At 40.1% G+C, this 27365-nt stretch overlaps 2 protein-coding genes across 4 annotated transcripts in view; one reads left to right on the top strand and one right to left on the bottom strand.

Annotated features, from left to right (window-relative positions):
- The first annotated feature begins 1874 nt into the window (after nucleotides 1–1874).
- Nucleotides 1875–11446, top strand: tecrl2a (trans-2,3-enoyl-CoA reductase-like 2a). Its single transcript, XM_005461402.4, has 13 exons — nucleotides 1875–2166; nucleotides 5315–5365; nucleotides 5548–5599; nucleotides 6162–6206; nucleotides 8745–8848; nucleotides 8952–9067; nucleotides 9244–9349; nucleotides 9700–9772; nucleotides 9864–9907; nucleotides 9977–10034; nucleotides 10162–10250; nucleotides 10351–10396; nucleotides 10537–11446. The coding sequence occupies exons 1-13, from the start codon at nucleotides 2143–2145 to the stop codon at nucleotides 10662–10664; spliced, it is 936 nt and encodes a 311-aa protein (XP_005461459.1). The 5' UTR covers nucleotides 1875–2142; the 3' UTR covers nucleotides 10665–11446.
- The window catches only part of abca4a (ATP-binding cassette, sub-family A (ABC1), member 4a), a 30986-nt gene continuing 15057 nt past the window's right edge, over nucleotides 11437–27365 (bottom strand). For 2 of the 3 annotated variants that reach the window (XM_005461400.4, XM_019363092.2), the window contains exons 16-51: nucleotides 26509–26730; nucleotides 26045–26249; nucleotides 25872–25949; nucleotides 25506–25718; nucleotides 24430–24607; nucleotides 24204–24335; nucleotides 23933–24072; nucleotides 23685–23822; nucleotides 22846–23024; nucleotides 22497–22599; nucleotides 21893–22098; nucleotides 21551–21605; nucleotides 21281–21361; nucleotides 20460–20617; nucleotides 20176–20300; nucleotides 19899–19997; nucleotides 19623–19812; nucleotides 19378–19472; nucleotides 19258–19290; nucleotides 18936–19041; nucleotides 18723–18797; nucleotides 18441–18610; nucleotides 18117–18294; nucleotides 17889–18004; nucleotides 16045–16192; nucleotides 15840–15963; nucleotides 15341–15470; nucleotides 15080–15200; nucleotides 14917–14979; nucleotides 14727–14833; nucleotides 14435–14576; nucleotides 14205–14339; nucleotides 13972–14075; nucleotides 13042–13134; nucleotides 12666–12915; nucleotides 11437–12463 (exon numbers count right to left, since the gene is read on the bottom strand). In XM_005461400.4, the coding sequence (XP_005461457.1) occupies nucleotides 12344–12463; nucleotides 12666–12915; nucleotides 13042–13134; nucleotides 13972–14075; nucleotides 14205–14339; nucleotides 14435–14576; nucleotides 14727–14833; nucleotides 14917–14979; nucleotides 15080–15200; nucleotides 15341–15470; nucleotides 15840–15963; nucleotides 16045–16192; nucleotides 17889–18004; nucleotides 18117–18294; nucleotides 18441–18610; nucleotides 18723–18797; nucleotides 18936–19041; nucleotides 19258–19290; nucleotides 19378–19472; nucleotides 19623–19812; nucleotides 19899–19997; nucleotides 20176–20300; nucleotides 20460–20617; nucleotides 21281–21361; nucleotides 21551–21605; nucleotides 21893–22098; nucleotides 22497–22599; nucleotides 22846–23024; nucleotides 23685–23822; nucleotides 23933–24072; nucleotides 24204–24335; nucleotides 24430–24607; nucleotides 25506–25718; nucleotides 25872–25949; nucleotides 26045–26249; nucleotides 26509–26730 (4812 nt within the window). In that variant the 3' untranslated portion in view covers nucleotides 11437–12343. The remainder of the gene's footprint in view (nucleotides 12464–12665; nucleotides 12916–13041; nucleotides 13135–13971; nucleotides 14076–14204; nucleotides 14340–14434; nucleotides 14577–14726; nucleotides 14834–14916; nucleotides 14980–15079; nucleotides 15201–15340; nucleotides 15471–15839; nucleotides 15964–16044; nucleotides 16193–17888; nucleotides 18005–18116; nucleotides 18295–18440; nucleotides 18611–18722; nucleotides 18798–18935; nucleotides 19042–19257; nucleotides 19291–19377; nucleotides 19473–19622; nucleotides 19813–19898; nucleotides 19998–20175; nucleotides 20301–20459; nucleotides 20618–21280; nucleotides 21362–21550; nucleotides 21606–21892; nucleotides 22099–22496; nucleotides 22600–22845; nucleotides 23025–23684; nucleotides 23823–23932; nucleotides 24073–24203; nucleotides 24336–24429; nucleotides 24608–25505; nucleotides 25719–25871; nucleotides 25950–26044; nucleotides 26250–26508; nucleotides 26731–27365) is intronic. The other variant, XM_019363093.2, reaches the window with a different exon arrangement.

Raw genomic sequence — 27365 nt, 5'->3', positions numbered from 1 at the left:
ACGGCATCAAGGAGAAAGAAAAGATGAAAACGGTGCTGATAGCTACTGAACCTTTATGTCCTCGGTTATAGGTGTATGAGTTTTAATTTGACAACACTGACTGATTTTGGATTTGTGAAAGCATCCTAGATTTATGATTAATATATTTACAAAAAGTTAAATAACATATGTGCCACATGGTATTATCAAATTACAATGGTTATTCATTTCTACATACCTGCTCAGGGAGTAACAGGCTGTACAAATACAAATACAGATACCAAGTCTTATATTGTACAGTGAATAATCTTTTGATGAATTCTGAACTGTTCATGTTTGACTGAGGCCTTTAGAGTCTGGTTTAGCATCCAATAGCCTTTCCATCCCACAAACCAAATCCCCCTCAAGTATCACAACAACAGAAGTGAGGAGATGTTCTCAACTTGTTTTTTGTGTCTGAATCCACCTTTGAAGGGACAACTGGAGAAAATGCTGAGTAAACGCGTGTGGAAAAACTACTTAAAAAAGCAGGTTAAAAAAATAACTTACTAAGCAGCCAATGCAATCTCAAAATGTCTCACCAAGGTTGTGCAGGAGGGGGACATGAACCCAAAAACATCTTTCAATTATAGTTCTCACCCACATTTTCCTGTATTCATATTGTGTCACCAAATGCTTCCAAAACTTTTAGCCATAAACACTCAGAAGACTGGATTAAACAGATTCAAGATCTTGGCATGTATTTTATATGTAAGGGGAAGCTGTGCTCACGAGGTAGAGTGGGTCATCTACCAGTCAGAAGGTTGGTGAATCGATTTCCCAGCTCCTCCAGTCTGCATCTTTGGGCAAGATGCTGTACGCTCAGTTGTCCCTGACGCATCCATCAGAGTGTGATTTCCCGTGTGAATGATAGACAAAGTGCTTAAGTATAGAAAAAAGTTAGTATAGAAAAACACTATGGAAGTACCAGTCCATTCAGGTGGTAGGGTAGCTGTAGCTCAGGAGGTAGAGCAGGTCACCTACTGATCGGAAGGTTGGTGGTTCGATCCCTGGCTCCTCCAGTCTGCATGCCAAGTATCCTTGGGCAAGATACTAACCCCAACTTGTCTCAGGAGTGTGTGGACAATCAGTAGAAAAATATGCTGTGAAAATATCTTTGTAAAAGTTTGTTGTTGCTATTGCAACAAACTTCTTTTAGTAATATTCAGTTTGGATTCTTTACATTGCAGGTGTTACCAGAAAGAATGCAATGCTTTATTAGAAACCATGAAGTAAAGCCTCACAAAATATTCAGGTGGAGAGACCTTAGAATTCAAACATACTTTTGGAAACAACAAAACACTTAAAAATACTTTCAAAGTGTTAAAGGTTTCACTCTGACAGGATTCGACTGTGAGGATGACTTCACGCTGAAGACAGTTTTTCACCAGAATGTGTGAACTACATACACTCAATTTACAGTGTGACTCCATAATAATCTACTTTTGTCCTCTTCTTGTGGCACAGCTCAATATTGTATTTCAAGACTTACATGTAGATTGATGAAGTCACAAATATCTTAAATGTTTTGACATTTTTCATCAGTATTTCTTTCACAAGGGAGTTATAGTTATTTCTTGCTCTGCCATTTCTGCACTCTTAGCTACTGCAGCAGACCATTTTATCCACAGGAGAATTTCAAGTTTTGTGCCATCTTTTGTATTTTTGAAACTCTGCTGTTCTTGTGCATACTCCACTCCTTGGGCATCTCAGTTTCCAGTGGCTACATGAGCCAACATAGACTTATGAGCCAAGAGTGTTCTCCAAAGATACTTTAACAAACAGGGAAAAAACAGAGTGAGAGACAGAGGGAGGTGGGGGGAGGAGGAAGTTGGAGAAAAGAAAAGAGTAAGAGCACGAGCAGGATCTCTAGAGTGCCTCTAGTGATTCTGTGTTCCCAGCACTATCACAGATAAAGAGAGGAAGGGTGAGAGAGACAGAGAGGGAGAGTGTGGTGAAGACTCGAAAGAATAAGGGTCAGTACAGGGTTTGTCTTTGAAAGGAGAGGAGCGATTTCTGCACGTGTGAGAGGGATGTGTGCATGTGTTTTGTTTGCTCATACTAATAGTTAAGGCCATTCTTTCACCGTGTGCACAGAGGACATATCAAAAATAAGCCACCACCATGAGCCGGACCACCTTCTTTGAGGTAAGCCAATGCACACTTTTACTGCTACTTGAATAAATGACATGGGCAACTGCCACTTCCTGATAGAGTGAGTTACTGAAAGGCACTTGACCAAGGGACTCTACAGAGTGATAAGAGGTGCAGCCGAATTTGGGAACTTGACAAGGCTGAAAATATTACATGTTGTTCTAAAGGGACCAGAAAGTTTATAAAGTCCAAGTTTATTTTCCAGATAAACTCAGGGCTGGAGGTGTTTTTATGATTTTTCTGTAGCTTTCAGCTTTGGCTCAAAGGGCCTGACAAGCTCTAATGAAGAAGCAGACAAGTAATTTGCTGTAAGTGCAGCAGGCCTATGAACTCGAGCTAATTACAACATGATCTGGGAAGTGTGCCATGCTCTCAGAAGCTGTTATTGAAAAAACTGAGTCACAGTGGAAAATATTGAAATAGTTAAGCTTCCAGTCGTTACAGTAAGACAGCCAGAAAATCCACCTTCACACTGATTGAACAGTTTTAAAAATGGTACTGATCCTCCACTTCTGATATATAAGAAAAAAGGAGGTTTTGCAGGATTGAAGCACATTTGCCGTAATGTTTAACTTTCCTTTAACCTCAGGCTGCCTCGAGATTGGCACTACAATATTTAAGAGAGTATCTTTACCATGATGCCTTGGAGGCTTTTCAGATGTACTTCATCCTTCACTCATCAAACTTCATCTTCAACTTCACGAAACAGCCATTTAAGTAGTGGACAGCAATTTGTGTCTATTTTTGTGTAGTGTACAGGGTCAGACACACGTGAAAAATTTAAGACAAACTAAGAGGTGAATCGATTACTGTCCTTGACTGAAAGAGAAACTCTGTCTAGTCTGTCTATCTTATAAAACTAAACAGGGCCCTAAGCGCTAGCAGCATGTCTGTTTACTGAGTGGAGGTATGGAGATGTCTAGGAGAGAGAGCAGTGAACTATTTAACACTGTCTGATCAAACAGTTTAGGAAAAAAGTGTCTTTGTGGACCTAGAGAAAGCAGATGATAGGGTCCCACAAGAGGAACTGTGGTACTGCATGAGGAAATTAAAAGTATGTGAGGGTCATCCAGGACATTTATGAAGACAAAGAGACAGTGGTGAGGTGTGCGGTAGAAGTGACAGATGGGTTCAAAGTGAAGCTGGCTCAGAGCCCTTCTTGTTTGCACTGGTGATATACAGGCTAATAGATGAGGTCAGGCAGGAATGTGTGGACTGTGATGTCACAGTCGGTCACATTATGATCTATAGTGAGATTATGGGGCAGGTGTAATAGAGTCTGAAGAGGTGGAGGTATACACCGAAGAGAAGAGGAATTAAAGTCAGTAGAAGCAAGACAGAATACATGTTTTTGGATGGGAGGAAGACAGTTCACATCAACAGTAGCCTTGAGGGGATTGTTGTGAACTGGTGCTATGTAAATAAAACTGAATTGAACTAAACTGAACAGTGAAGCTATGAAGAGTAGAGGTAGTGAAAGGTTAATGAGTTTAAATACCAGCCATCCAAAACAACAGACAGTGCACATGAGAGGTGAAGAAGACAGTGCAGGCGAGGTGGAGCAGGTGGTGACAAGTATCAGGAGTGATTTGTAGCAGAAGGATGGTAGCAAGAGTGAAAGGGACGGTATAAAGATGGTGGTGAAACCTGCTATGATATATTGTTTGGAGACGGCAGCACTAACAAAAGAAAGGAGGCCAAGTTGGAAGTGTCAGAGATGATTAGATTTGTGATTAGAGAGGAAAATATTAGCACGACAGCTCAGGCTGAGCAGTTTGGAAACAAAGTTAGAGAAGGACGTGCAGAGGAGGGATAGTGGATATACTTGACAAAGGGTGTTGAATATGGAGCTGCGAGGCAGGAGGAAAAGAGGAAGACCACAGATAAGATTCGGGGATGAAGGAAGACATGCAGAGGGCTGGATGTAACAGAGCAGATGGAGGAGGGTAGGGGGGAGATGAGCACGTGTGGGGACCCCTAAAGGGAACAGCTAGAAGAAGAAGATTGTGGTTAAGAGTTTTCTTCAGTTTTATCAGTTAGTTATATTAGTCCAAAAACAATATGTTTTTCAAAAAATTTAAAAAGCTGGCAAGCTCAGTTTCTCAGATTTTACCCAGCAAACATAAAATAAGTGTTCATTTAAACATTTACTATACTTATTAAATTTCCCCTGCATCCCCAAGGCCTCTGCTAGCATGTGCATGTTCTGTACAGCCTGTGCTGTCAGCACTGCCGCCCGCACAGGAGGACAGGAAATCCTAATGATCGGTTTTACAAAGGCATGACACATCTGAGTGCACAGTGTGCAACCCAACGACACCGTGATGCTCTTTACCAGCATGCTAATACATCAGCGTGTGCCACCAGAATGCAGCTGGGAAAGCTGGCAGATGGAAAGCAAAACAATCCCATCTCCCATGATGCCCTTTGCTGAGACATGAGCATGATTTGATTCCAGATCCTGCAAGCATTCGCACACAGCACAAAGAGTGAAAGGGTGAAATAATCATTTTATATGTGGAACACTGAAGTTTGTAGCTAAACTTTTTACTTAAACCTCCGTATGCATTAAATGTCCTATAAAACTTCATTCACTATATCCAAAGAGCAGATGGCTTTTATGTTGAGCTTTTCCTCATCCTCTTTCCTCTGTTGTGACTGTGCACTCAGCAAATCTTCAGATAGCCATTAGTGGGTTATTACACTGTCCAGTAAAGGAACCTATTTAGCTAGGACAGCTCTGCTGAGCAGCACAGTATGGAGTGCTTTCAGGGCAAATTGTGGGCCCACCCACCTACCCTCCTTGCATATGCTATACATCACCACTGACATGGTCTAATTAAGATGAAAACAAATGTGTGCAGAAAGCATATCACTAAGGACAAATGGACACACTTTGGTGCAGACGTGACTACATTTTATTTGAGGTGTTTATATTTTATTCAAATTGTGTTTTTACAGTGATGATTACATTTGCAACAATGTCTACCGTACAGCTGCAAGAAAGCCATGCATAACTAAAAATAGCGATACAATTTAATCTTGTGCTACTGTGATCAACAAAGCTGAAAAGAAATCTTAAATCTGGCTTTTACTCTGTGGGTTATATACATTATAAAGGTGCCTCATTTTCTTTCTTCAGGTGGAAGTTCTTGATGCCAAGACAAGGGAGCAGCTTTGCTTTCTAGATAAGGTATGCTGACATTTTAACACAATTCAAAGGCCCCCAGGATACGTCTTAAGTTTATAATTATGAATAAAAAAGGACATGAAAATGACTTTTCAATCTCACTGACTCACAGTGATTTGTATTTAGTGGTTGAGTGTCACATAAAGTTGAGTTTATAATAACTGTAAACTATCTGTTCCATTAAGGTGGAGCCCCACTCGACAGTAGGAGACATAAAGAGCCTTTTTCACAAATCATGTGAGTGCCTATAATAGTAATGTAGCGCACAAATCAGCCTGTTTAGATTTGTTAGAAGCACATGTTGCTGTAATTTTGTTAGTCTTGCTGTTACCTAGAACCCTGTCAATAAATAGAACAAAACTTGAGTTATACTCTAATTCAATAAAACACAGAAGATCAGTGCTCCTAGTTCTTTATTATCTTTCACTGCATGTTTACTGTAAACAAATCCTTCAGCTTGTGGTTAAACATTATTACACTATCTCTGAATGAAATATCTTACAGCTCCTCCTATTAAATCTCTTCACCAGAGAGCTGTCCTTCTAAAAAACTATTTTTTTATTTACTTCTCTGAAGCCCACAGTGCTTCTGTCATCAGCATGTGTCTGGTCAGAAATGTTACCAAATGTCTGCCGAGCCCAAGGCCATCGGCATCTATCAGAGTAGCAGAGCTCAACGTTATTCCATTGTGATCAATTATTTTGGGGTCTGAGGCCAAAAAACTGTGTGTGCGGTACCAGCTATGTCCAACACTGTGACTGTGTTTGTGTGTGCATACGTGCTCGTTTGATCGGCACAGATCCTCACTGGTATCCAGCAAGACAGGCCCTGAAGCTTGATCCAAGTAAGTGGCTGTGTTGTAAATATAGCATTTACTCTGTGTGTGTGTGTGTGTGTTTGTGTGTGTGTGCGCCCGTGCGCGTGCGTGCGTGCATTTTATAGCATTAAACACTACAGAAGGCAATGTAGCCCCAAAGTACCAAGACTGGTAACTCAGTTCAAGTTTCAAACTGTCTAAAATATTTGGACCTCATTACCCACAAGTACCCTTATAGATAAGTATGAGGTCTTTGTTCTTCATAAAGGCCAACATCTCTACAAATACTCTTGATTTTAATTAAAACTCATTCATTCATAGATACGTTTGTATCCATCACCTACTGCTGTTTTGCAATGCTACACTTACAAAACTGGGGTGGGACTTAAATACTGTATGTCTAGCTCAGTACATTTGAATCAAGACGTGAATTTGGGTTTTGCAATAAATCAACAAAAACTGGAACGTAGAAATGTTTGGTCTGAGATTGTGTACTTTCCAGGCCATAAACTTTTAGATACACATGCAAAACTGGATGCCACAATAAAGTCAAAGCTTTAAACAAGAAGCACTGTGAGAGCACAAAGGTCTGCCAAGGAAGCTCACTCTGTGGGCAGTATTTACTTTTAAGGGAATAATTTTGTATATAATACTTTGGTTTCTTTGATTTTTTTAAAAACATATTTTAAGAAGTTTGTAGTGCAATAAAAATCAGATAAGGGCAGCATGGCAGATATTTACTTTGATTACACAAACAAGTATTGATTTGTAAATAACGACATGAATAACTCAAGCTTACTGTATAATATTATACTTTCATTAAAAACTTAACACATTTGGAGGTCAGCTTGACAGAAAGGCAGATTTGAAATGTAAAAGTGAGGTCAGAGGTCAAATGTGATATTTAGAATCCCCATATACCGGTATGATGTTCTAAATGTTTTCAATACAAACAAAGGCAAAAGAATTTTTAAGGAAAAGACATAAGTTCTAAGGTTTTTTGTCACTTTTCTGACTAATTAGTCATTAAGTTGACCTTGAAGACTTCAGATGACCTCATTGGATATAAGGTACATTTTAGTGGATTGTTAATACGACCCCGCTCTACACCACCAAAAAGTTTTATCACAATAATTTAAACATTTTTGAGCTATCATGTTTGCAGACAGAATCACACCCACATAATCGCTACCAAAAACATCACCTCCATGGCAGAGGTAACGAGAGAAGGTTTATGTTAGTATAGAAAGAAAGGTACATGTGAGGAACACAGTTCCTAGTTACGGTTCCAAAAGTAAGCCTACACCTGACTTCTGTTTCTTTGGTTTCTTTGGTCCTGTCAGTTCAGTATTATTCAGGTGTTCAGAAGAAAAAAAAGGGGGGGGGGGAGAAAAAAAGAAAGGAAAAAAAGTATTATTCAGGTGTGCTCCTGACTTGATGGAGAGCTAAAGGTACACCAGAAAGAGGTCAGAGGTAAATGGTGTGTGATCACCTACAGTTGGATACATTCTGCAAAAGCAGCAGAAATGAAAAACCTTAAAGAGGATCACACATCTTCAATCCCCAAAGCACTTTTGTAGTGTTGCTGACCACTCAAAGTGCTTTACACTACAAGCCACATTCAGTTTTTTCACACAGCACTTTATGCTGCGCACTATGCTGTGCTCTTTCAGCCACACTCATGGCTAATTCAGATTCACCATTGAATCTAACCTGATGTAAATGAAATAAACACAACCTAAACCTCTGTAGGTGCACGCTGTCTAGTGTTTGTCAAGCAAAAAATTTGATTAATCAAAAAGACTAATGTGGACAATTGATGATACGCCACCTCTTAACCCTGAAAGTATCCTTGGTTGAATATAGGATCATTCGCTATTGATGAAAGGTTATCCAATAAATTCTGACACATTTATCTTTTCACTCATCGTGTACTTCAATGAGCAGTGAACCATTAATACATTTCAGCGTGCCGCTTCCACTAGCAGCCACACAAGCCCAACCACTCCAGCAGAACAACCATGTCAGCACAGTGGAAACACTGTCACCTCGCAACAAGAAGGTTCATCTTCACAAAGTCATCTTAACTATGAAATCTTTTGTCCATTTCTCCTTTATTGTTTTAAAGACCATTTAATATGCATCACTGGTCCATTCATTTCAGCCCAAATTAAAACTGTAAAGGCAAATACAGCCTAACCTGATGTATGATGTTGGAAGGCTTTAGTCTTGAATATCTGGGATCTTGCTGCTAAGAATTAGACAAGAGAACTTTGGTTAAAATCTATTTGTGTCAGTTACCCCTCAGGATATTCTAAAAATGCTGTCCAATTAGTAGAGCAAATTATCTGTGGCCGTGCCCCCTGGAGCTTCCAAGTAGAGAGAACATGTGCTGAAAACCTGAAACTCTGCACAGCGCTGCCTGTGTCACTCTGAAGATTTCAGCTATTATGTCCATTTCTCAAGCCCTCTAGAGGCAATGATCTCTGTTGGATAGTAAACATGTTTTATGGTATTTTTCCAGATGAATTTGTTTGCCTAAAGGTTGTTTTTGTTTTTATACAGAAGGAAAGTCACTCAGAGATGATGAAATCTTACAGAATCTACCAGTGGGGACCACTGCCACCATGTATTTCAAAGATCTTGGTCCACAATTAGGATGGACTATGGTATGATTAATTCAAAAGGCATATTGGCAGTTGTTTGGTTTTTTTAAAAATCTGTGACACATTAAAAAAGAAAGTCAATTTTTTTCCATTCTTCTGTTTTCAGGTGTTTCTTGCAGAGTATATCGGGCCCCTTCTGAGCTACCTCCTCTTCTATTTTCGAATACCCTACATTTACTCAAACAGATATGCACTTAGTTCCAGCCCCCACCCTGTTGTCACGTACGTTGAAAATGAAATATCAACTACAGCACAAATTACGACACACCACGGCTAAATCAAAATTGTTCTATGATGAAAACATGCTATTCTAACTGTTATATATATGTATACATGTACTGTTCAAGAGAATGACTTGTTGCCAGAAGCCAGTCTTATCCCTTGGCTCTATCTCTCAGACTGGCCTGCGTCTGTCATACTTTCCACTACACGAAGAGGCTGATAGAGACAATCTTTGTGCATCGTTTCTCACATGGTACCATGCCTCTCAGGACTATAGTCAAGGTGAGGAAACGTCTAAAGTTAAAGAGGAGAGCCTCTGATAATAAGCTCCTCTCTTTCACAGTGTGTGGCCTCATTTTTCCTGTCCTGCACCAGTTTTTGTTTTTTCATGTTTTAATACTTATTTATAGGGACAAGCATGTAGCACATAGCACTGCCAGTTTCCAATGCCCATCCACACAAGGTCCTTCAATGCACTATAATTCATGAGTGTTATAATAAAGCTAAACAACGCTGGGTTTGGCAATGCAGAATCTAACTTGCAGTCTCTACACAGTATCTTTATGAGGACTGGAACTTCACTGCTCATTTTCACATTAAGTATTTATGTATGTGCTCATTTCTTCTTTCAGAATTGTGCCTATTACTGGGGGTTTTCAGCATGGTTGGCTTACTATATCAACCACCCTCTCTATACGCCTCCATGTAAGTCAGTCCGAGTATGCCACATACAACATGTTTTTGCTTTTTCTCCTGCATTTTCATCATATCAAAGCCAAACTGTCTTTCTCCACAGCATACGGAGAACTGCAAGTCAACTATGCATTAATTCTATTTGTGGTACGTATACTAATAATTACATTGGCATATCACAAATACAGACTCCTGGTTTGTTTATTTCTGCTCTAGATGTGTGAAATGGGCAACTTCTCCATTCACTTGACTCTGAATAAGCTCAGGGGAGATGGTGAGTCGCTGAGCTTTGTTAACATTCATGGATGAAGAAGGTTGTTTAAGCAATCAATTCAAATACTGTAAGATGAAATTATACATATGTAATCCATTCACTGTCCGAATTATTTTTGCAAAATCAGGACCCAAGGGTAGAAGATTTCCTATGCCAAATAAGAACCCCTTCACCTGGCTTTTTTTCTTTGTATCCTGCCCAAACTACACATACGAGGTAACACGCAGCATTCAGAACTGTTTATCTGGCATTAAATTTTCATTCATGCTTGAGCATTTACCTCACTGTCTGTCTGCACACTTGACATACACTGTAGGTTGGAGCTTGGGTGAGCTTTTCTATCATGACCCAGTGTCTGCCAGGTATGAGCTGCATTTCACCTTTTGCTGTCACCAAGTGAGCATGTCCATAAATATATTCCACTGTGGAACTGCATGGTTGATGAGAAAGCCTGCATAGTCCTCTTGGATATCCCCCACATGTTGTATATTTTGTCTTTCAGTGGCATTTTACACATTACTGGGGTTTATTCAGATGACCATCTGGGCCAAAGGAAAGCACAGAGCCTACATCAGGGAATTCAAGGACTATCCCAGTCTCCGAGTGGCTATTATACCTCTGATTCTTTGATAATGGTTAAAGCATGAACCTCTGCGGCATACAAAGAAACAAAGAAGTCTGCTGCTGCTGCTACTATGCAATTTTGTCTACAAATGAATGAGCTGAACTAGGAGGAAACAGAGCAATAATGTGGCTGTTTATGTGTTTAAGGCTTTTAAAAAACCTTTTAAAGTCAGCAATAATAGCAGTGTTTAATATCAACAGAAGATTGGATTTCTTTCTCAGAGGTTGATTGAGCATTGTGATAAAACTCAGAGTTCTTCCTGTCATATTAGCTACGCTTTAACATTTGGATTTTCTATGTTTGATTCTTTCAGAATATTAAGGAGTGTTTGAGAAACCAGTGAGGAGTGCTCACTGCATATTGGTTTGTTAGCATAGGTTGTATTGCTTTTTATTACGAGATGAAAGTTTTCTAGTTACATGTAAGTGAAAGAAATTGAGCATACTCATCCTCATCATAAAGTGCCTGCGGAAGCAAACGAAGAAATTTGAAATGTCACGGCATCCATTTAAGAGTGCGACATCACTTTTAAGCTCTCAGGAGGAACGCTGATAAAGCAGGTGTTTAATCACGCTAAAGTTAAGCCCTTCTATTGCGTATCTCAGACAGTTTTCTCCAGAGAAGTGCAAACTGTACTGACGTTAATGTACAGAGACTTTATCAGGTAGTCAGTGATAAGTGCTGCAGTTCTCAAGCCTATATTACCTAATCTCAGGTTAAAACTGTTCTTTTTTTGGTTATAAAAGTGAATGCAAGGTCTGAATAAAGGTCCACAGCTTAAAGAAAACACACTTTATTATTTATTATACTCTGTCTCACAGAAACACGTCATCATCTTCTAATGACACTAGGTGCTGCAAACAAATCATGATGACAAAGCGCAAAAATTAAAAATTAATGGCATAAAGAGATCATATTAATGAAATGTATTTAACAGCACAAGAAGGATTTTCCAATGATTATAAGCTGTATTGCACAGATCACCAATAAATCTCATGTTACTTCGAGTAATACCGCATCAATAAGGTGCTAAGCCTTTGCTTCTCTGAGCCCTTACTCCACATATCTAAAGAAGGCAGTGAAAGTGAATCTTGCTTGGCATCTGAAGCAAAAAAATATATATAAACAATCTATGCTTTCTTTACACACCCACATTGAAGTTTTTTTTTCATCAGTTAAAGGCCTAAAAGGTGAGCAGAACGTGGAACAAATAGCAGGCAGGCACAGAAATGCTCCACAGTTTCCAAAAAGTCAAAGCCCGCTAACATTGTTTACCGGAGAAGCAAAATCGAGCAGCATGCGCTTTTGCCACGAGTCAAATCAGTTTAAGGGATCGACTTCTTCACAGGCTGTGCTGTGAGGTTAGAAGATGCAACAGATCGACTGCAACATTGGAAAGACTCCATCAAACGTGGATTTAAAACACAAAGGACTTCTTTTCTCCAAAAGTTGGAAACCAAAAGTTCATCCTCTTTTGGCATCCAAAAAATGATGCGCCTGTCACTGGTGTCTGTTGGGTTGGGAGGGATTTTTCTGCAGACTGTCTCAAATCAAAAGGTGGCCCGATTATGCCTACTAGCTTTCAGTCCCCTCGAAGTACACACATCAATAGGACTTTGAACACTGGCTGCCAATGACATAAAAAATGATCAGCTCTCTTCCAGCTGAGCTCATTAACTTAAGTTCACCTCTCCAAAGACTTGATGGGTGTGGTATCAATATATCGCTGGGCTCCAGCAGCTTTTGGATGCAATACAATACTTTCATCCTCTCTTGACTGCTGCTTGGCAAAATTCACAAACACCTGCAGGGACAAAGACACAAAAAAAAAGATTTGATCAAAGCAGCAGGTTTACATACGCCATAAAATTAGGAGACATTTTTCAAGCCACAAAATGCTAAAGGAGGTTAAAATAAGACCGAAATGCAAACTCTTGCAACATAATGAAATGGATCTTTTTTCCATTTTATAATTCATTGTGTTGTGTATTTCTGCACCTATTTACCTGGTCAAGAGTGGTTTGTGACACTGAGTAGTCCTCTATTTTGAGTTTCTCTTTATTAGCCAGGACCATCTGAAAGATCCTAGCCAGGGAGGACGAGGAGATCTTGTACTGTAGAGTGTTGTAGTGTTTCTCTCTCTGGATGCAGCCAGGGAAGGTACTTTCCATGAACGCTTCAGCAGGGTTCAGGTCTGGGGCACAACCGGGCTTAGACGCCCTGATCTTCATGGTGACCACGTAGCCATCGCCATATCTAATGTGTGTAAAAAGACTGGCACTTTTAGTGAAATAGTTACTGGAACGTGGGTGGATAGGAAAGGAGGAAAATGAAAATCAAGTATTTTGTTATATGAATAAATAATAAAGTAAAATGACCAACTTGTATTTGAGGTGCTGAATAGTTCCCAAACACTTGAAGGATCCATTAACCATAATGGCCAAGCGTGTACACAGTGCCTCACATTCCTCCATACTGGAAAGAAAATCATAACAATTAGATGCCGTGCTCACTCACATACAGATGTGTACTCCCATAATACAGAGAGACAGGTGAGAAATCAGAAGATGACAACAAGATAAAGTGTCTTTGTAAGTTATTTGGCCACTTTATACTGCTAGTATTGCCTCAGCGTAAGTTGTAAAGGGCAGAGGTAATATCTGGGAGTGGGGACTTTAAAGCGGTAGGGTGGATGGTTTTCCTGTAGAAATTTTTAAGTGACAAAAGTATTATTTCCTGTTTCCTGGTAAGATTTTGTGCATCTGTTTATGGAGTAAGAACTTCTTTACACTGACAAAAGTGGAGCTTCTTTGGAACAGACCAGTGTGGTCTACAGCAGTGGTCCCCAACCCCCAGGCCGAGGACCAGTACCAGTCCGTGAGTTGTTTGATACTGGGCTGCAAGAGATGCGGCTCGGGTGTGAAATTCATGGTTTTCAGGGTTTTTATCGGGTTTTAGCATTATTTTTTTTATCGTTTCTATCGTTAACTCTGTTTCCTTGGGTCTTTTTTGGGTACCATTTTGGTACCGGTAATGGTTTTATTTTGTTGTATTTATCCGCGACACCTTAAAGGCCGGTCTGTGAAAATATTGTCAGACATAAACCGGTCCGTAGCGCGAAAAAGGTTGGGGACCGCTGGCCTACAGTGTAAAGTGAGTTTGACATTTCTGCTCTGAAGCAACGAAATGTGTCAGCATAATACCCCCACAGCATAATACAGCTGTGGAACGTAAGGGTCAAGCATTCAGATTCTTTTTCTTTTTATGTCACTTATCCGTATGTATTTGTTTATGTTAAAATATATGCTTTACCTGTGTGACGTGAGGACCACGGCTCTTTTGTCCTGAATTACACTCATGATGGAGTTCCACAGAAAGCGTCTGGAGAGAGGGTCCATACCTGTAGTTGGCTCATCCTGAAGTGCAGGAACAATAAACAAATTAGCACATCTGAATTATTTCCATTATCTGCTTACTATTCTTATAACTGTAATATCCACTCATAACCCACTAATCCAGCCCAGCACTGTTACTGTTGGACTCACCAGCAGCACCAGAGCAGGACAGCCAATCATTGCAATGGCTGTGGAGAGTTTCCTCCTGTTACCTCCGCTGTAGGTCCCTGCACTGTGACCTGCATATTCTGAGAGACCCAGCTTCTGGATGGCCCACTCTGCAACCTAAGTTAGAAGAGGATAAAGTTCCCTGTTTCACAATAATGTCAAACTTCATCCTTCAACTGTCAGACCTAGTTCTGCATCTCGCTGCATCTCACCCTGCTGATCTCAGACTCTGGCACTCCACGAAGGCGGGCGTAGAGGTGTAGGTGTTCTCTGCCTGTCAGCAGCTCATCTATGGCATCAAACTGAGGGCAGTAACCCATGTTCTGATGGACATCCAGGATATTGGTCAAAATGCTGTGAGAGATGTATGCAGATAGGTGAAGTGTATCAAACCTTCTTTTTCACCCAGCGTCACAGAGACTTAAAACAACGGCGATTATCAGCAACTAAATGTATTCGACATCAATGCTCAAATTCAGCACGGAATAACTGCGAGGTACGAACCTGTAACCTGCAACCGAGGCTTCTCCTGAGGTGACATTAATGTCTCCAGTCAACATCTTAAAGGTTGTGGTTTTCCCAGCTCCATTTACCCCCAGGAGACCAAAGCACTGTGGATATTTGGAAGCAGAAAAAGACAGCCTTAAAGGTAACATACCATACCATATATCAGTTTAACCAAACCTCTACAAACCTCTCCAGGTGATACTCCGACACAGATTCGGTCTACTGCAGGGATAATTGTTCCTGTGTAAGTCTGGCAAGAGAACATCAGAACAAAAATAAAGCTCAAACAGTTGGTTTGAAATCTTTCTCATCAGTTTTGTTTTTTTGTCCTAATAAAGACAAACACTGACCTTGGACAAGTCTCTCACACGTAAAATGTCATTTGATTTTCCACTCTGATAAATTCGCTGTCTTTCCTCTCCAACATCCACGTCTTCATCCAAAATGTGAGGCTTTGGGCAATCGGGTATCCTGCCAGTGGAAAAAAAAATTGCTACTCAGTCATGGTTTGATTTCGTGTGTTATCTGGAAAATGACTTTCATCACATGTGTAAATTTCAAATAGCATTTATTCATGTGCATCTAACAAGTTTGGTAACACATTTACTTGCCAGTTATTCAGGAAGAAGCGATACTGGAAGAGAATATTAATGATGAAATAGACAAATCCCTCAACACCCATGCAGAACAGGTTCTTCCCAATAAAATCCCAGTTATAGGGATCTGGACTGTAGTCCTCACCTGAGAAAATGTGAAAACAACATTCCTATAAATCCTACTTTCCCAGTTGGTGCTTTTCATGTAAGTTTCTCCAGCCTATTTAATGTAGAAAACACTGGAATGCATGAACCGTTAGATACACATCATTAATATTTCACATTGCATCTTCAGTTCACATTTGCATAGCAATAATGCGGATTCTGTTCCAGGGGATCTTGTTGCCCAAGCAGTCTTTGCAGTCTGATACAACACTGCAGCTGCTTCGGGTCATGGTGGCAAATGTATGGTACGAGATTTCTGATGACCTCTTTACTAGAAAGAGGTTCACAGTTGTAGGATATTATAGCTCCATGTATTTGAGGGGTATGAGTCTGCGTGGTTCATAATTACCAAAGCGGGCATAGACATCACTTATAGCTTGGTTCATAGCCATGTCTATGAGACCTCGGCCCAGGCAGTAATGGGGGAACATCAGCATCACCCTCTTCAACAGCTGGTTGAACCCATACAGAGCCTAGATAGAAACCCAACATGTAATATTGAGTTTGACATTAACATTGGTTGAAAGTGGTAGAAACAAACCCACTGGACTTACCGTGTTGCTCTCAAACAGGTCCAGGATGAAGGTAATTGCACTGCTGTTGATGCCAATGAAGAGGTTGATACATGACAAAGAGACGTAGGCTGTGCTGGGAACACTGAACACGTATGACATGGGGTACATCATGGGTGTCACAGACCAGCTGAGAGAGAAGGAGGGAGATTAGAAAGAGGATCAATTAAAAGGAAAGCCCTAAGCTTGATGCCGATGAGATGAAAATGCTGCAATAGATCACATTTTGTTTTGACAGTATGTGCTCTCAAACTCTTTACCAAATAAACAAAAATGCTGCAAATATTTTTACTTGACATGGTATTTAATGACCCAGCCAGGCAATGTAGTGAAAACCTGATATACATGAGTTTAATAAGAATTCAGTGATGCAGCTGCTCACATTTAGGCAGGATGATAGGAAATATTTACCAGAGGAAGGTTATAAAAACTCTACCCATGTAGACCAAACTCAAAACCAATCAATAATAAAATAATATTAGAATAAATATGTGATAGATATATGCAATATTAGAAAACCAGTCAGCTGTGAAATTAATTCAAGAAGTACGCTTGAAGTTTCCTTTTGATTCAGATCTACTTTCTTTTTGTTTTTGTCTGTATTTCACAAGAATGCAAATCTAATGTAGCTCTTAGAGGAAAGGCTGGAGTTTATGGTGTGACACTTAGTGTAATTACATTAGTTACTGCAGGACACAAATGTCTATGGAAAACTGGATCACACATCAGAGACTGGCTGCTTTAGATGTCTGTGGCTGTGACAATACCACATTATTACTAGTGACAGCAAGTGACGACTTATTTCTCAGTCGATTAAAAGAGAAGAAAAAGTTAGAATGACGAATCTAAAACTAAGAAACACTCAGATATCGAGCTAAATTTGAGGACTGTTTAATGGGCAGTGTCACGTTCTTCAATAATGTTTCACTGTGTGTCTCGCGTCATTCATTATGAACACTGCACGTTACAGTCCAAACGGTCACAGAAGTAAAAGAATAAACTGATATTAAATATGAAAACACCTTACTACAAAAGATGCTTACAGATTATTAAAATATCACAAATTAACATTAAAAAATGAATAAATTGCAGATGAAAAGTGTTGTGCACAGGGTTGTGCCGTGCATTTTTAATGAAGCACACTGTTCTGCAGGTAATGACAACCAATAAAATAACCACAATAAAAGTGCAAATCTGAAATAACAAGAAACAATAAATCATCCGTCCTTGTCTGGGGCGGCAGCCTAAGCAGAGAAACCTAGCCACATCTTCCACCTCATTTGGGGGAACACCAAGGATTTTCCAGGCCAGCCAAGAGATGTGGCCTGGGAACTCCGGCGTGTTCTGGATCTACCTTGGGTCCTCCTCACCCAGTAGGCGACCACCTCACCTGCCTCCATTCAATATGAAGGAGTAACAGCTCTACTCTGAGCCCCTCCCGAATGACTGAACTCCTCACCCTATCTCTGAGGGAGAGAAAGCTCATTTCTGCCACTTGTCTCCACAATCTTATTATTTTGCCTTCAGAAAATCTCAAAAAACAACAAAAATTTCATGCCTAGATTAACAGGTTATGTTTTTCCACAGCGTCGTTTGGGCTGCAGCTCCACCTAGTGGCAGATGGCTGAATAACAGCTAAGACACAGTTTACTGGCATTGGGAATCAATTAGAATGTTAACAACTGGATTAAATGACTAGTACATCTGGCACAGACTAGTTTGATCAGTGACAATTATTCATCTAGTCATCCACATCCATAATTATTACACCGTTAGTTACTAAAATCACACATGTAAAACAGTAAACTAAAAAGATTAAAGCTTACCCGTAAAGCATAAGCAGAGCGATTAATGGTTGGAGGTTGGTTGGTGAGGTGTAGCACTTCCTGTCGAAAAAGATGAAAATTTCCACCACCATTGCTGCACTGATGGAATAATTAACCTGAAGAGAGTCACAGAAATACCAGCGTTTACAAAAAGCTACTGACGAATCTTCTTGATTGTACTGAAATCTCAGCCACTGTCACAGTCTTAATGTAATGCTGCTGCACTACCATGTCCCACAGAAAGTTGGCCATCCAGTACACCAGTGGACTGACACCACTGACAAACTGCAGGTGTTTGGCCTGAGTGACCCTCTCCTGGATGAGGTAGAGGACAAAGCTGGCTGGGACAAAGGACATGGCAAAGATGACACAAATGGCCACCACTGCATCCACTGAAGTGGTCAGACTAGGAAAATGAGAGAGAGATGGATGAGTTTCCAAAAATGCTGTCATGTTTAATGTTGTCTTTGTGCAACAAATATCTTTTCTGGCTCTCTTAAAAAGCCCTTGAAATATGATGGGGTGATAACTACTTGGCTGACGTTCACTCACACAGTGATCTCAGAGAGCTGTTCTTTGGTGAGGTTCAGAGGATGGTTGATGACAGTGATTCCATATTCAGCAAGGTTAGCTTCTCTGGGCAGGTTTGCACGGAGGATTGCATTGTTGGCCACGTTCATAAAAGATACCATGGCATGCCAGCCTTTATTGTTATACCACACCTGGGAAAAGGAATAGATGCTGCTGCTGATTCCTAATATCAAACTACAGCATGATCTCTCATATTGTGTAGGCAAGTTAACTATAGAGACAAAGATTTAATTTGAAACTGACCTTGACATTGTTTTCAGTCTCCATGTACCTAAAGAACGTCCCTATATCCTTTAGCGTTTGTTTTGAATATTTTCCCTGCAAGCACAAATTTGAGACTTAAGAAATAATCACAAAGGAACAAAGTGATAAACATGCAGAAACAGAGATACAGCGCGTGCAATGACTCAGACCCTCCACAGAAAAAAAACATATTATTTGGCTTCAAAGGCTTACCCCTGTTACATTGAGCAGTCGTCCCAGCTGACCTGCTACATCCTGGATGGTCTTTGGCTCCACCCCTAAAACAGGGAGCTGTGCTCCCACTGATATACCCCCGTACCTGGATGCCACACAGAAAATCCCTTTGACAGAGCCTTTCAGTAATCTGCCTGCTTTCAGACTTAAATTATTACCTTATTTCAACCACTAGGGGGAGAACCACACCACTACACATAACACAACGTCTATGAGGTGCACTTCAACCATGTCAGACATTTCCACTATTTGGACTGAAATGTATTTTTCAATAAATTAGTTTGATTCAAATTTAAATTACCTTTGTTCATTCACCCAGTATTTGCTTTTCAAGCTGGAAAAAAAAATCAGATGCAGAAATTAGATATTGTTTTCACCCTGGAGTATATTAAAACAACTGGTAAGAACTTGTCCAAAACACCTGGTTCTGATGATTCTGGGGTAGGTTTTCACCAGGTAGTCTGAAATATTCCTGCCCGTTAGGTCCATGAGGACATCTCCTGTTGACTGGATCCTCTGAGGAATAGGAACAGGATTTCTCTGTTAACACTTATCAGCAGCAGTGGATCGAATGCAGATGTAATTCCACTTATGGATCTTAGCGTTGTACTTATATAATTGCGTGCACATAATGTGGTCATGTTCAGTATCAGTTACGTAACCTACCTGTGGAGGTGGCAGCCCTCCAGCTCCATCAGCACACACAGGAAGCATGGTGAGTTTTGTAGGTGTGCTGCACTGGCATTGTGGAGATGGTCTCAGGGAGTTCCACTCTGTGCCGGCCAACATTTCTATGAGGGCAGGGTTGACCAAGGGCATCTCCCATTCTGTGGTGATGTTGTTACATGGGAAATCTCTTCCAATGGAGGAAAGGAACTAATGTTAAACAAAAAACACACAAAAGACAGTCCAAGAACCGCTAGTTCTGTTAAGTTGACTTACTCCAGCGGTTCATCCGCCATGCACCGAGTCCCAAAGCCAGGCTTGTCCAACAACACCTCACCGAAGTACCTCATCTGAGCATCTGGAGGGCGCTCATTACTACATTGGGTAAAATGTAATGAATACAAAATAGCAAAAATCTGAAAATTCTGTCCATTTACACATTTTACACAAACATTTGTTAAAAGATGTTTTATTTGAGCCACACTGATCAACCCCATTGAACAGGTACATCTCCTCATAACAGCTAAACCTTTCATGATGGGCTAGTGCACACCTGAAGAAGGTGTATTGTTGTCCATACATCCATGGGCTGAGGGTCAGGCTCGGATACTCTCCAAAAGGTGGAACGATCAGAGTGAATGTCAGTGCCAGGAAAACAAAACTGGCCGGCAGGACAATCTACCAAAGACAGAGACACAAACACCAATCTTACGCACCTGAAACACATAGTGTATTCTGCTTGCTGCCACAGCCGTCCAAGGCAATGGTATTTCCTAAAATAATAATAATGATAATAATAACGTCTTTTATTAAGATATCATAAAATAAGAAGGTTACCTGGGCAATGAAGTCTTTGTAAGAGCGTGTGGCATGATGCAACCTCTTGATTACCAGAGCAAAGAATTGTTTGGTGGTCAGACAGAGGCCTCTGACCTGGTAAGATCCTCTGCCTGCACTGCCTTCCGAGGTGTCACATGTACTCTGGCCATTGGACTCTGAAATAAAAGCTTAAATTAAAAATGACTTCCACCAGAGATCTCAATGCTAAATTACAGACGCCAATGAGCTAGCCAAGCATCTTTAGTCTTCACTGTGACCGAAAAGCATTTGCCAGCAGTGCTCATTAGCCTGACTTTGGCTGGCCTAATAGCAAAGCTGAAGCTCTCTGCATTACACTGTGCCAGGAATAGCTTTTGCCAAAATAGTAATAAGAAATAAGTCTCAAATGTTAGAGTTTCATCAGTCGACTGATAGGATTTTCTGGTCTGGTGAGGTTCTAGTTAGCTGAAAACAAATGTTATGAGCAGAAACAAACAGCTAGCATGGCTTTGTATGTTAGCCTTTTCAAATCTACTAATGGAACAGTTATGTACCAGAGCAATTAATGGTCACTTCCTTTTTTTATTGTTTGCCAAACTAAGATGTATAAGACATTTCTGAGCTTTTGAAACCTTTTTTTACAAATGTTTTGTCAGCTTTTTCACGTTTTTTTTTTATATATATATGCTAGGCTAACTAGCTGTTAGTAAGTACTTTAATTTTTACCATACAGAAATCTCATTATGTCATTTCCTTTTTAGTGTAACCTTCACAATAACTGTTGTTTTCCTCACAACAGCAGCTACTAGCCAGAGCTCTGAGCTTAAAGACACTGTCACCTTTTAGTGGTTCCATATCAACAGCGACTCTGTTGAATCCACAGAGACTAGCTCGAGAAATCTGTTGCCATGATTTGTTGTCTGAGAGAGTTAAAGAATGGATACGAAGGACATAAAACATGATTATGGGTCGACTGAGAAAACAGGGCAACAACAGTCAGAACTGTAAGGCTCCAATCAGGCTTTGATAAATCAACAGGAAGAAAAGAAGTGGTGAAAAGAAAATTCTGCCTTAGATTGAGCTCTTTCTGCAGTTTGTTCATGCTTTACCTTGAAAACATTTCCTCTTGGTTGCATTCCCATCTGCAGTGACCTTCAGAAAGATCTGCAAAAAACATCAGTTTTATCCATTTTAATTTCAGGACATAAAACCAAGAAACTTTAATGGGAAAAAAAAAACGTATAAAATGTATCTTTTTACAAAGACAGTCAGGCAGTGACAGACTGCCAGTTTTTGAAGTTATAATAATTATTTTTTGCTTGTTTATTTCTAGTTTTAGTTCTAGAGTCACAATGTTAATTTGCAAATGTAAATGACTATTTATTTTATTCCTATTATTGTAACTGCATGATACTACTGCTTTTACTTTCAGGGTTATTTCTTCTACACACCTCCTCCAGAGACGTGTCAGACACACCAAAGCTGCTGAGGCCGATGTCCAAGAGAGTTTCTTCCAACTCCCTGAAGAGGCTAGCATAGGCCCTGGGCTGGAAGTTACGATTGGGCAGAAGAAAGGTGAGCTCCTGGCCAATAGCCTCGATCAGACGGGCCTGGGGCACATGATGATGGACCAAGGCTGTGATGCTTTCCATGTTACCTGCAGATGAGGGGAAGAAATCTATTTTGCCTTTTATCAGCCTTTTACACATTATTCTTTGCATGTAATCTGTTACTCAGTGCACTTAATTCTCACACTAACTAATAATAATGATTTAATTTTATAGGTCACAGTATTTCACAGTGAATACAAGGTGTTTCTAGGTGTGTTGTCAGCAGATACAGTAACCAGAGTGACTGCAATCCACTGTAAAGGTATTATTCATCAACATGACAAAGGGAGTGTGCCCTATTGTCTTAATAATTAGATTAATAGCCTAAAAACAGGTTCAGCCAAAATGACAATAGTGTCAGCATAACGAAGTGATCTCTGGTACCAATAACATAATGAATTAATGGCCAGCTTTTCCCACGGTAAGTCCTCTAAATGTGACTTACCATCCATCTGTCTGTCAGGGGTGTGACTCTCCTCCCGGTTCGCTTTAAATGTCGAACATTTTGAGCACGTACACGAGCAATCCTCTGTGCAGTCACAGCTAGGCTGAAGGACACCATAACAAGAAATTAATGAGAAATCGCTGCGTTGCTCAAGTGTTAAATATACCCCAGAAAAATAAAACATCCCACTGTGTTTTCTTTGTAATGTTGGGGGTTTTACAAATGTTATAAGGAGGCAGGAACTTAACTTTAAACCAGGTTTACTTTAATTTACAAAACTACAACATCTATATCTTTAAAGAGGATGATGCACAAATATACAACAGGTTCCCTCTTCCTTAGTTCCCACCTTGAGAGTGTCATGCTTCATGCGGCGTACAAGAGTGAGGTAGAATCCAGCACCAAAACAGTTCTTTAAGAAGATTGGGGAACCGCAGCAGTACAGGCGACCCTGAGAGATGATAGCCACGCGGTCGCTCAGCAGGTCAGCCTCGTCCATGTGATGGGTGGACATGATCACTGTGCGCCCTGCAAACAGCACAGAGAGAGAGAGAATTTAATAGAGAGAGGCTGAATAATGGAAAGATGCGTTTGATTTAAGAAAAGCTTTTCAAAGCTGAGTAATAACTCGTTTTTATTATGGAGATTTCAGTGGAGCTGGCCTGATTGTGGTGTCATAAATCCTTCCCGCCCAAGAATATATTAAACACAGTCATCCATTTTATACTGGAGGCATCTGTCAGTTGTAATAGAAAATATATCATTTATTATAAATTCCACTTTAAAGTTTTCATTCAGAAAGGTTAAAGTTTATGAGGCGTCAGGTATGCCAGAAAAGTGTAATACGTGCTGTTGGTAGTGGTTTTGTTGCTATAATGATTTGTGCAGGATCTAAGCTTAATTATTTGTGGCCCGTCTAGACAAACCAGTCAGATTTATTCATCGTCTAACCTCTAGAGGCCATGTTGTGTAACAGGTCGAGCTAAGTGTGTTTAATGATTTTCATTTTAGATTTCTTCTAATGTGAATACTCGGGTTGGGTAATTAATTCTCTGTATGAACACTCTTTTACCCGGAATATTTTCGTGTAACACATAATAATGTTTTCTTAGTACAATTCAACTGGCTTACTGGTTTTTAAAATATTTATACCAATACTCCTCTAAAATCAGTAAGGATCAGTGTTACCTGCACGGTATTTGAGTAGCAGGTCCCAGATAGAACGTCTGGAGTAGGGATCCACCCCAGATGTGGGCTCGTCCAGGATCACCACCTTGGCCCCGCCAACAAAAGCCAGAGCAACAGACAGCTTCCTCTGCATGCCCCCTTGAACAGAACACCATCATTTATTGATGGGGAGTACATTATTCTGTGTGTATAGTCTGCATTACAGTGAGTTTTGATAGATTTATGCGTACATCTGCTTCCAAACACACCTGAAAGGTTCTGGGTCAGTACATCTCTCTTGTGAGGAAGACCCAGATCCTGCAGCATGTTCTCCACCTCCTCCTCAGCCTCTGCTATTGGACGGCCTTTCAGCAGAGAGTAGAAGAGGATGTGCTCTGCCACAGTCATACTGATAAAGAGCAAGAGAAAGACAAGGAAACAGGGATCCAGCTATACAGTATGGTGCTATCTTTATATCCGTTTGCTCATGTAACATGTCCAAAAACTACTTTTGTTATTAATATGTGAGGAAGTACATACTACTGAAAAAGGACGTTGTGTTGAGGACACATTCCCAGAGACTGTCGGATGGTGTCCATGTCCGTGCGGATGTCTTTCCCATAAATGGTGGCTGTCCCTGAGGTGGGAGGATACATACCAGTCAAGACAGACCTAGGAGAGACAGAAAAGAAGAAAACTGATATTAGTATATTTTCTTTGGTCTATAGATATACATCGATGGGCATCTATGTACTGTTTGGCATACATAGTGGTGGTCTTTCCAGCTCCATTGTGCCCCAGAAGGGCAGTAATCTGGCTCTCATAGAAACTGATGGTGAGGCCGTCCACAGCCGGTCTGAAGCAACTACTGAACATCTTGACCAGGTCTTTGATGCAGACACCCTTTACTAGATCATCTGGCTCTGCCTCGAAGTAAGGCTGCTCTGTGGACACCAAAGACACATTTCATCTCTTTCATTTGTCTAGATATGGAGTTAATAATGAAAAAGAAAAGAAAACTACTGAATTCAACTAAACAAAGTACCAGAGTATATTTTTTTCAGTAAATAACAAAAATGTAATATTTCCCAAATGAAAGCAGGAAGGAACATATGAGCTCAGCCAACTGGAATGCCATACAGTGCAAAGGAAACGCTTCCATCACTTATTAACTAAGCATAAACCTGAAGGGTTAGCCGTGTACGTTCACAAATGTCAGCAAGTGCAAACACATACAAGGACACTGAGTTCCCACACAGTTAATGTTGACAGTGATAAATGGAAAATGAGGGGCAAAGTGAATGCAATGAAAGAGAGCCCTAATCCTGCATTGAAATCAGCTGTTTCCCTGGAGAAACATTACATAAGTCATAAAATACATAATAACTGTACCAGCAAAAATGCACCTGATGGGAGGAAGCTAGTTCACTTCACTCACATCACTGTATATAGTGATAAAAATCATATCAATATGAATAATAGCGACACTACAGATGGTAGTGGATTGACACTAGTGTAACAGGATAGGGTTCAATAGCCTTGTGAATGGTGTTGAATAAATTATGTTTTCTTGGAAGTGAAAAAAACACACCTGCAATGTAAACAACATACATACAGCAGATTTTGATAATCCTGATACCCTTTGTAGTTTATAAAGTAAGTTTCATTCAGCTTGATTAATGTGTTTAGAGGGAACAGACTTATATACATGCTACGATCATTATAGTAATATGTGAAAATATGCTGTAATTTGTTCTTTAAATTGAGAAAGTAGTAGACAGTTAAATGTAGAAGCTTGTTGTATTTTTATACACTGGGGTAAAGCTGCTCCATCCGTTATACCGTCTCTCTCCTGGTTCTTTTCGGGCTCGTTCTCCTTCCCCAGCCTCTCACGCTGGTCGTGATGCTCACAGGAAGGTGGATCCTCTATACCCTTGGTTTTCTCCGGGCTATTCTCCTGATCATGGATTCCATCTTCTTCTTTTGTTTGCTCTCCTTGCCCTTTGTTTGCAAGATTATCAAAGCCTTTTTTATCCAACTCCATTCTGGTGTTGCCTTTGGGAAATGAGATTTAAATTAGTTTGTTGCTGGATGACAAAAACAATATATTAGATTTATGACTGTTTCTTATCTGTCTGCAATATCCACTGTCAAACAAATTAACCCTCCCACGAAAAAGCATCCGGAGATGTAAAGTAGCAAACGTACCTGAAGCTGGAGCCACAGTGTTGAGCCAATAACAGGGCAGAAAGGGGAAGTAAAATGGACGGCCAATTCCATATTGTCCTATAATGAAAATAAATCGTATTAAATAAATGAACACAATTATTTTTAATGAAATAGCTGTAACGAGACCCTTCAATATTCTCCTACACACTAACCAGGGAATACATTGTCCAGGTACCACGCCAGAACCCCATAGAGGACTGTGTCCAGGCCCATCATGCAGATGGAGGTGAGGAAGGAGAACTCGTCCCCCTCCAGGGGGCTTGTCTGGATGTTATCCCACTGAAGACCCAGACCCTGCTCCTCATACCTTGACAAATACTCTGTCCCGAACCCAAATGCCACTTGAGACAGTAGACTCTGAGAAAGGAATCAGTGCTAAGATTATCTTTGCTTGACATTTAAAGCAAGTCTGTCAACCATCTATAGTCTCATATGTTATTCCTATTGTCTGTTCCTAAGTCTGCATCAGGGTTAAAAGTAAGGAAACACAAATAGCTGTGGTTGGTACACATACTGTGATTAAGTATTAATGATGCTAATAAGCTAATCCTGTTCTATAACTAAAACTAAATAACAGTCATTATTAGTAAGCATGCTTTCAACTTGAGACACCCACCACCAGGAGCTTCATGTCTTTGGTGATGCGGTCTTGCCAGGCGAAGCAGAAAATGTGTGGAAGGTAAAGGGTGAAGTAAATGATACCACAGCAAGCAGCTGCCAAGTTTGCCTGGTTGAAGAAGACACTGAGAAGGAAGCACTGCATGATGGTGGCCGTGGTGAAGGTGAGCAGAAACAGGAAGAGGATGATCGGGTTGCTGTAGTTCAACACCCTGCCTCCCTGTAATTAAGGCAAAAAAGTGCATGAATGATGTTTTCATGAAAAATTGTCTTTACTAAAAATATTTGATGGCTTGGGTAAGTGAAAGACTAATTTATTTCCCCAAAACCAAATTTACTGGGTTTTAAGTCATGTTATGAAGATTTTGAGAATATAAAATAAGAAGAGCTAATAAATAATCACCACAAAAACAAGAAATACTAGTGAATTTTCACACATAATTTGGAAGTTTTAGTATTTATTTTTTGTTTTTTACACAATACTCCCACTAGATGTCACAACAGCCCATTTTACAATAATGTGCCTGCTGAGTAACTACCTGTCTACACGAGAGAACTTGTGGCTTAGAAGTGTTAATTATTCACCGGCACATTACTGCAAAGGCACTGACATAATTCCCATGATATCACAGTATTCACAGTTATTTCATTAATGATTTATGGGGTCAGTGAGAAACTATTATCCATTTATTATTTCAAGGTAAAACATTTGTAATGATTCACAGTGTAAGTGATGATTTACTGGTGCGTTATATAACAGATGCACTGACTTAATCCATGTATTGCTTCTGGTAAAATGCCAGATTGCGGTGCAAAACTAAATGGTTAAATTGCAACTTCATGCAAATAAGGAGA

The sequence above is a fragment of the Oreochromis niloticus genome, linkage group LG9, assembly GCF_001858045.2.
Source record: "Oreochromis niloticus isolate F11D_XX linkage group LG9, O_niloticus_UMD_NMBU, whole genome shotgun sequence".
Classification (NCBI taxonomy): Eukaryota; Metazoa; Chordata; class Actinopteri; order Cichliformes; family Cichlidae; genus Oreochromis; species Oreochromis niloticus.
The sequence above is the reverse complement of the archived record's forward strand: the minus strand, read 5'-3'. Positions and strand labels throughout refer to the sequence as shown.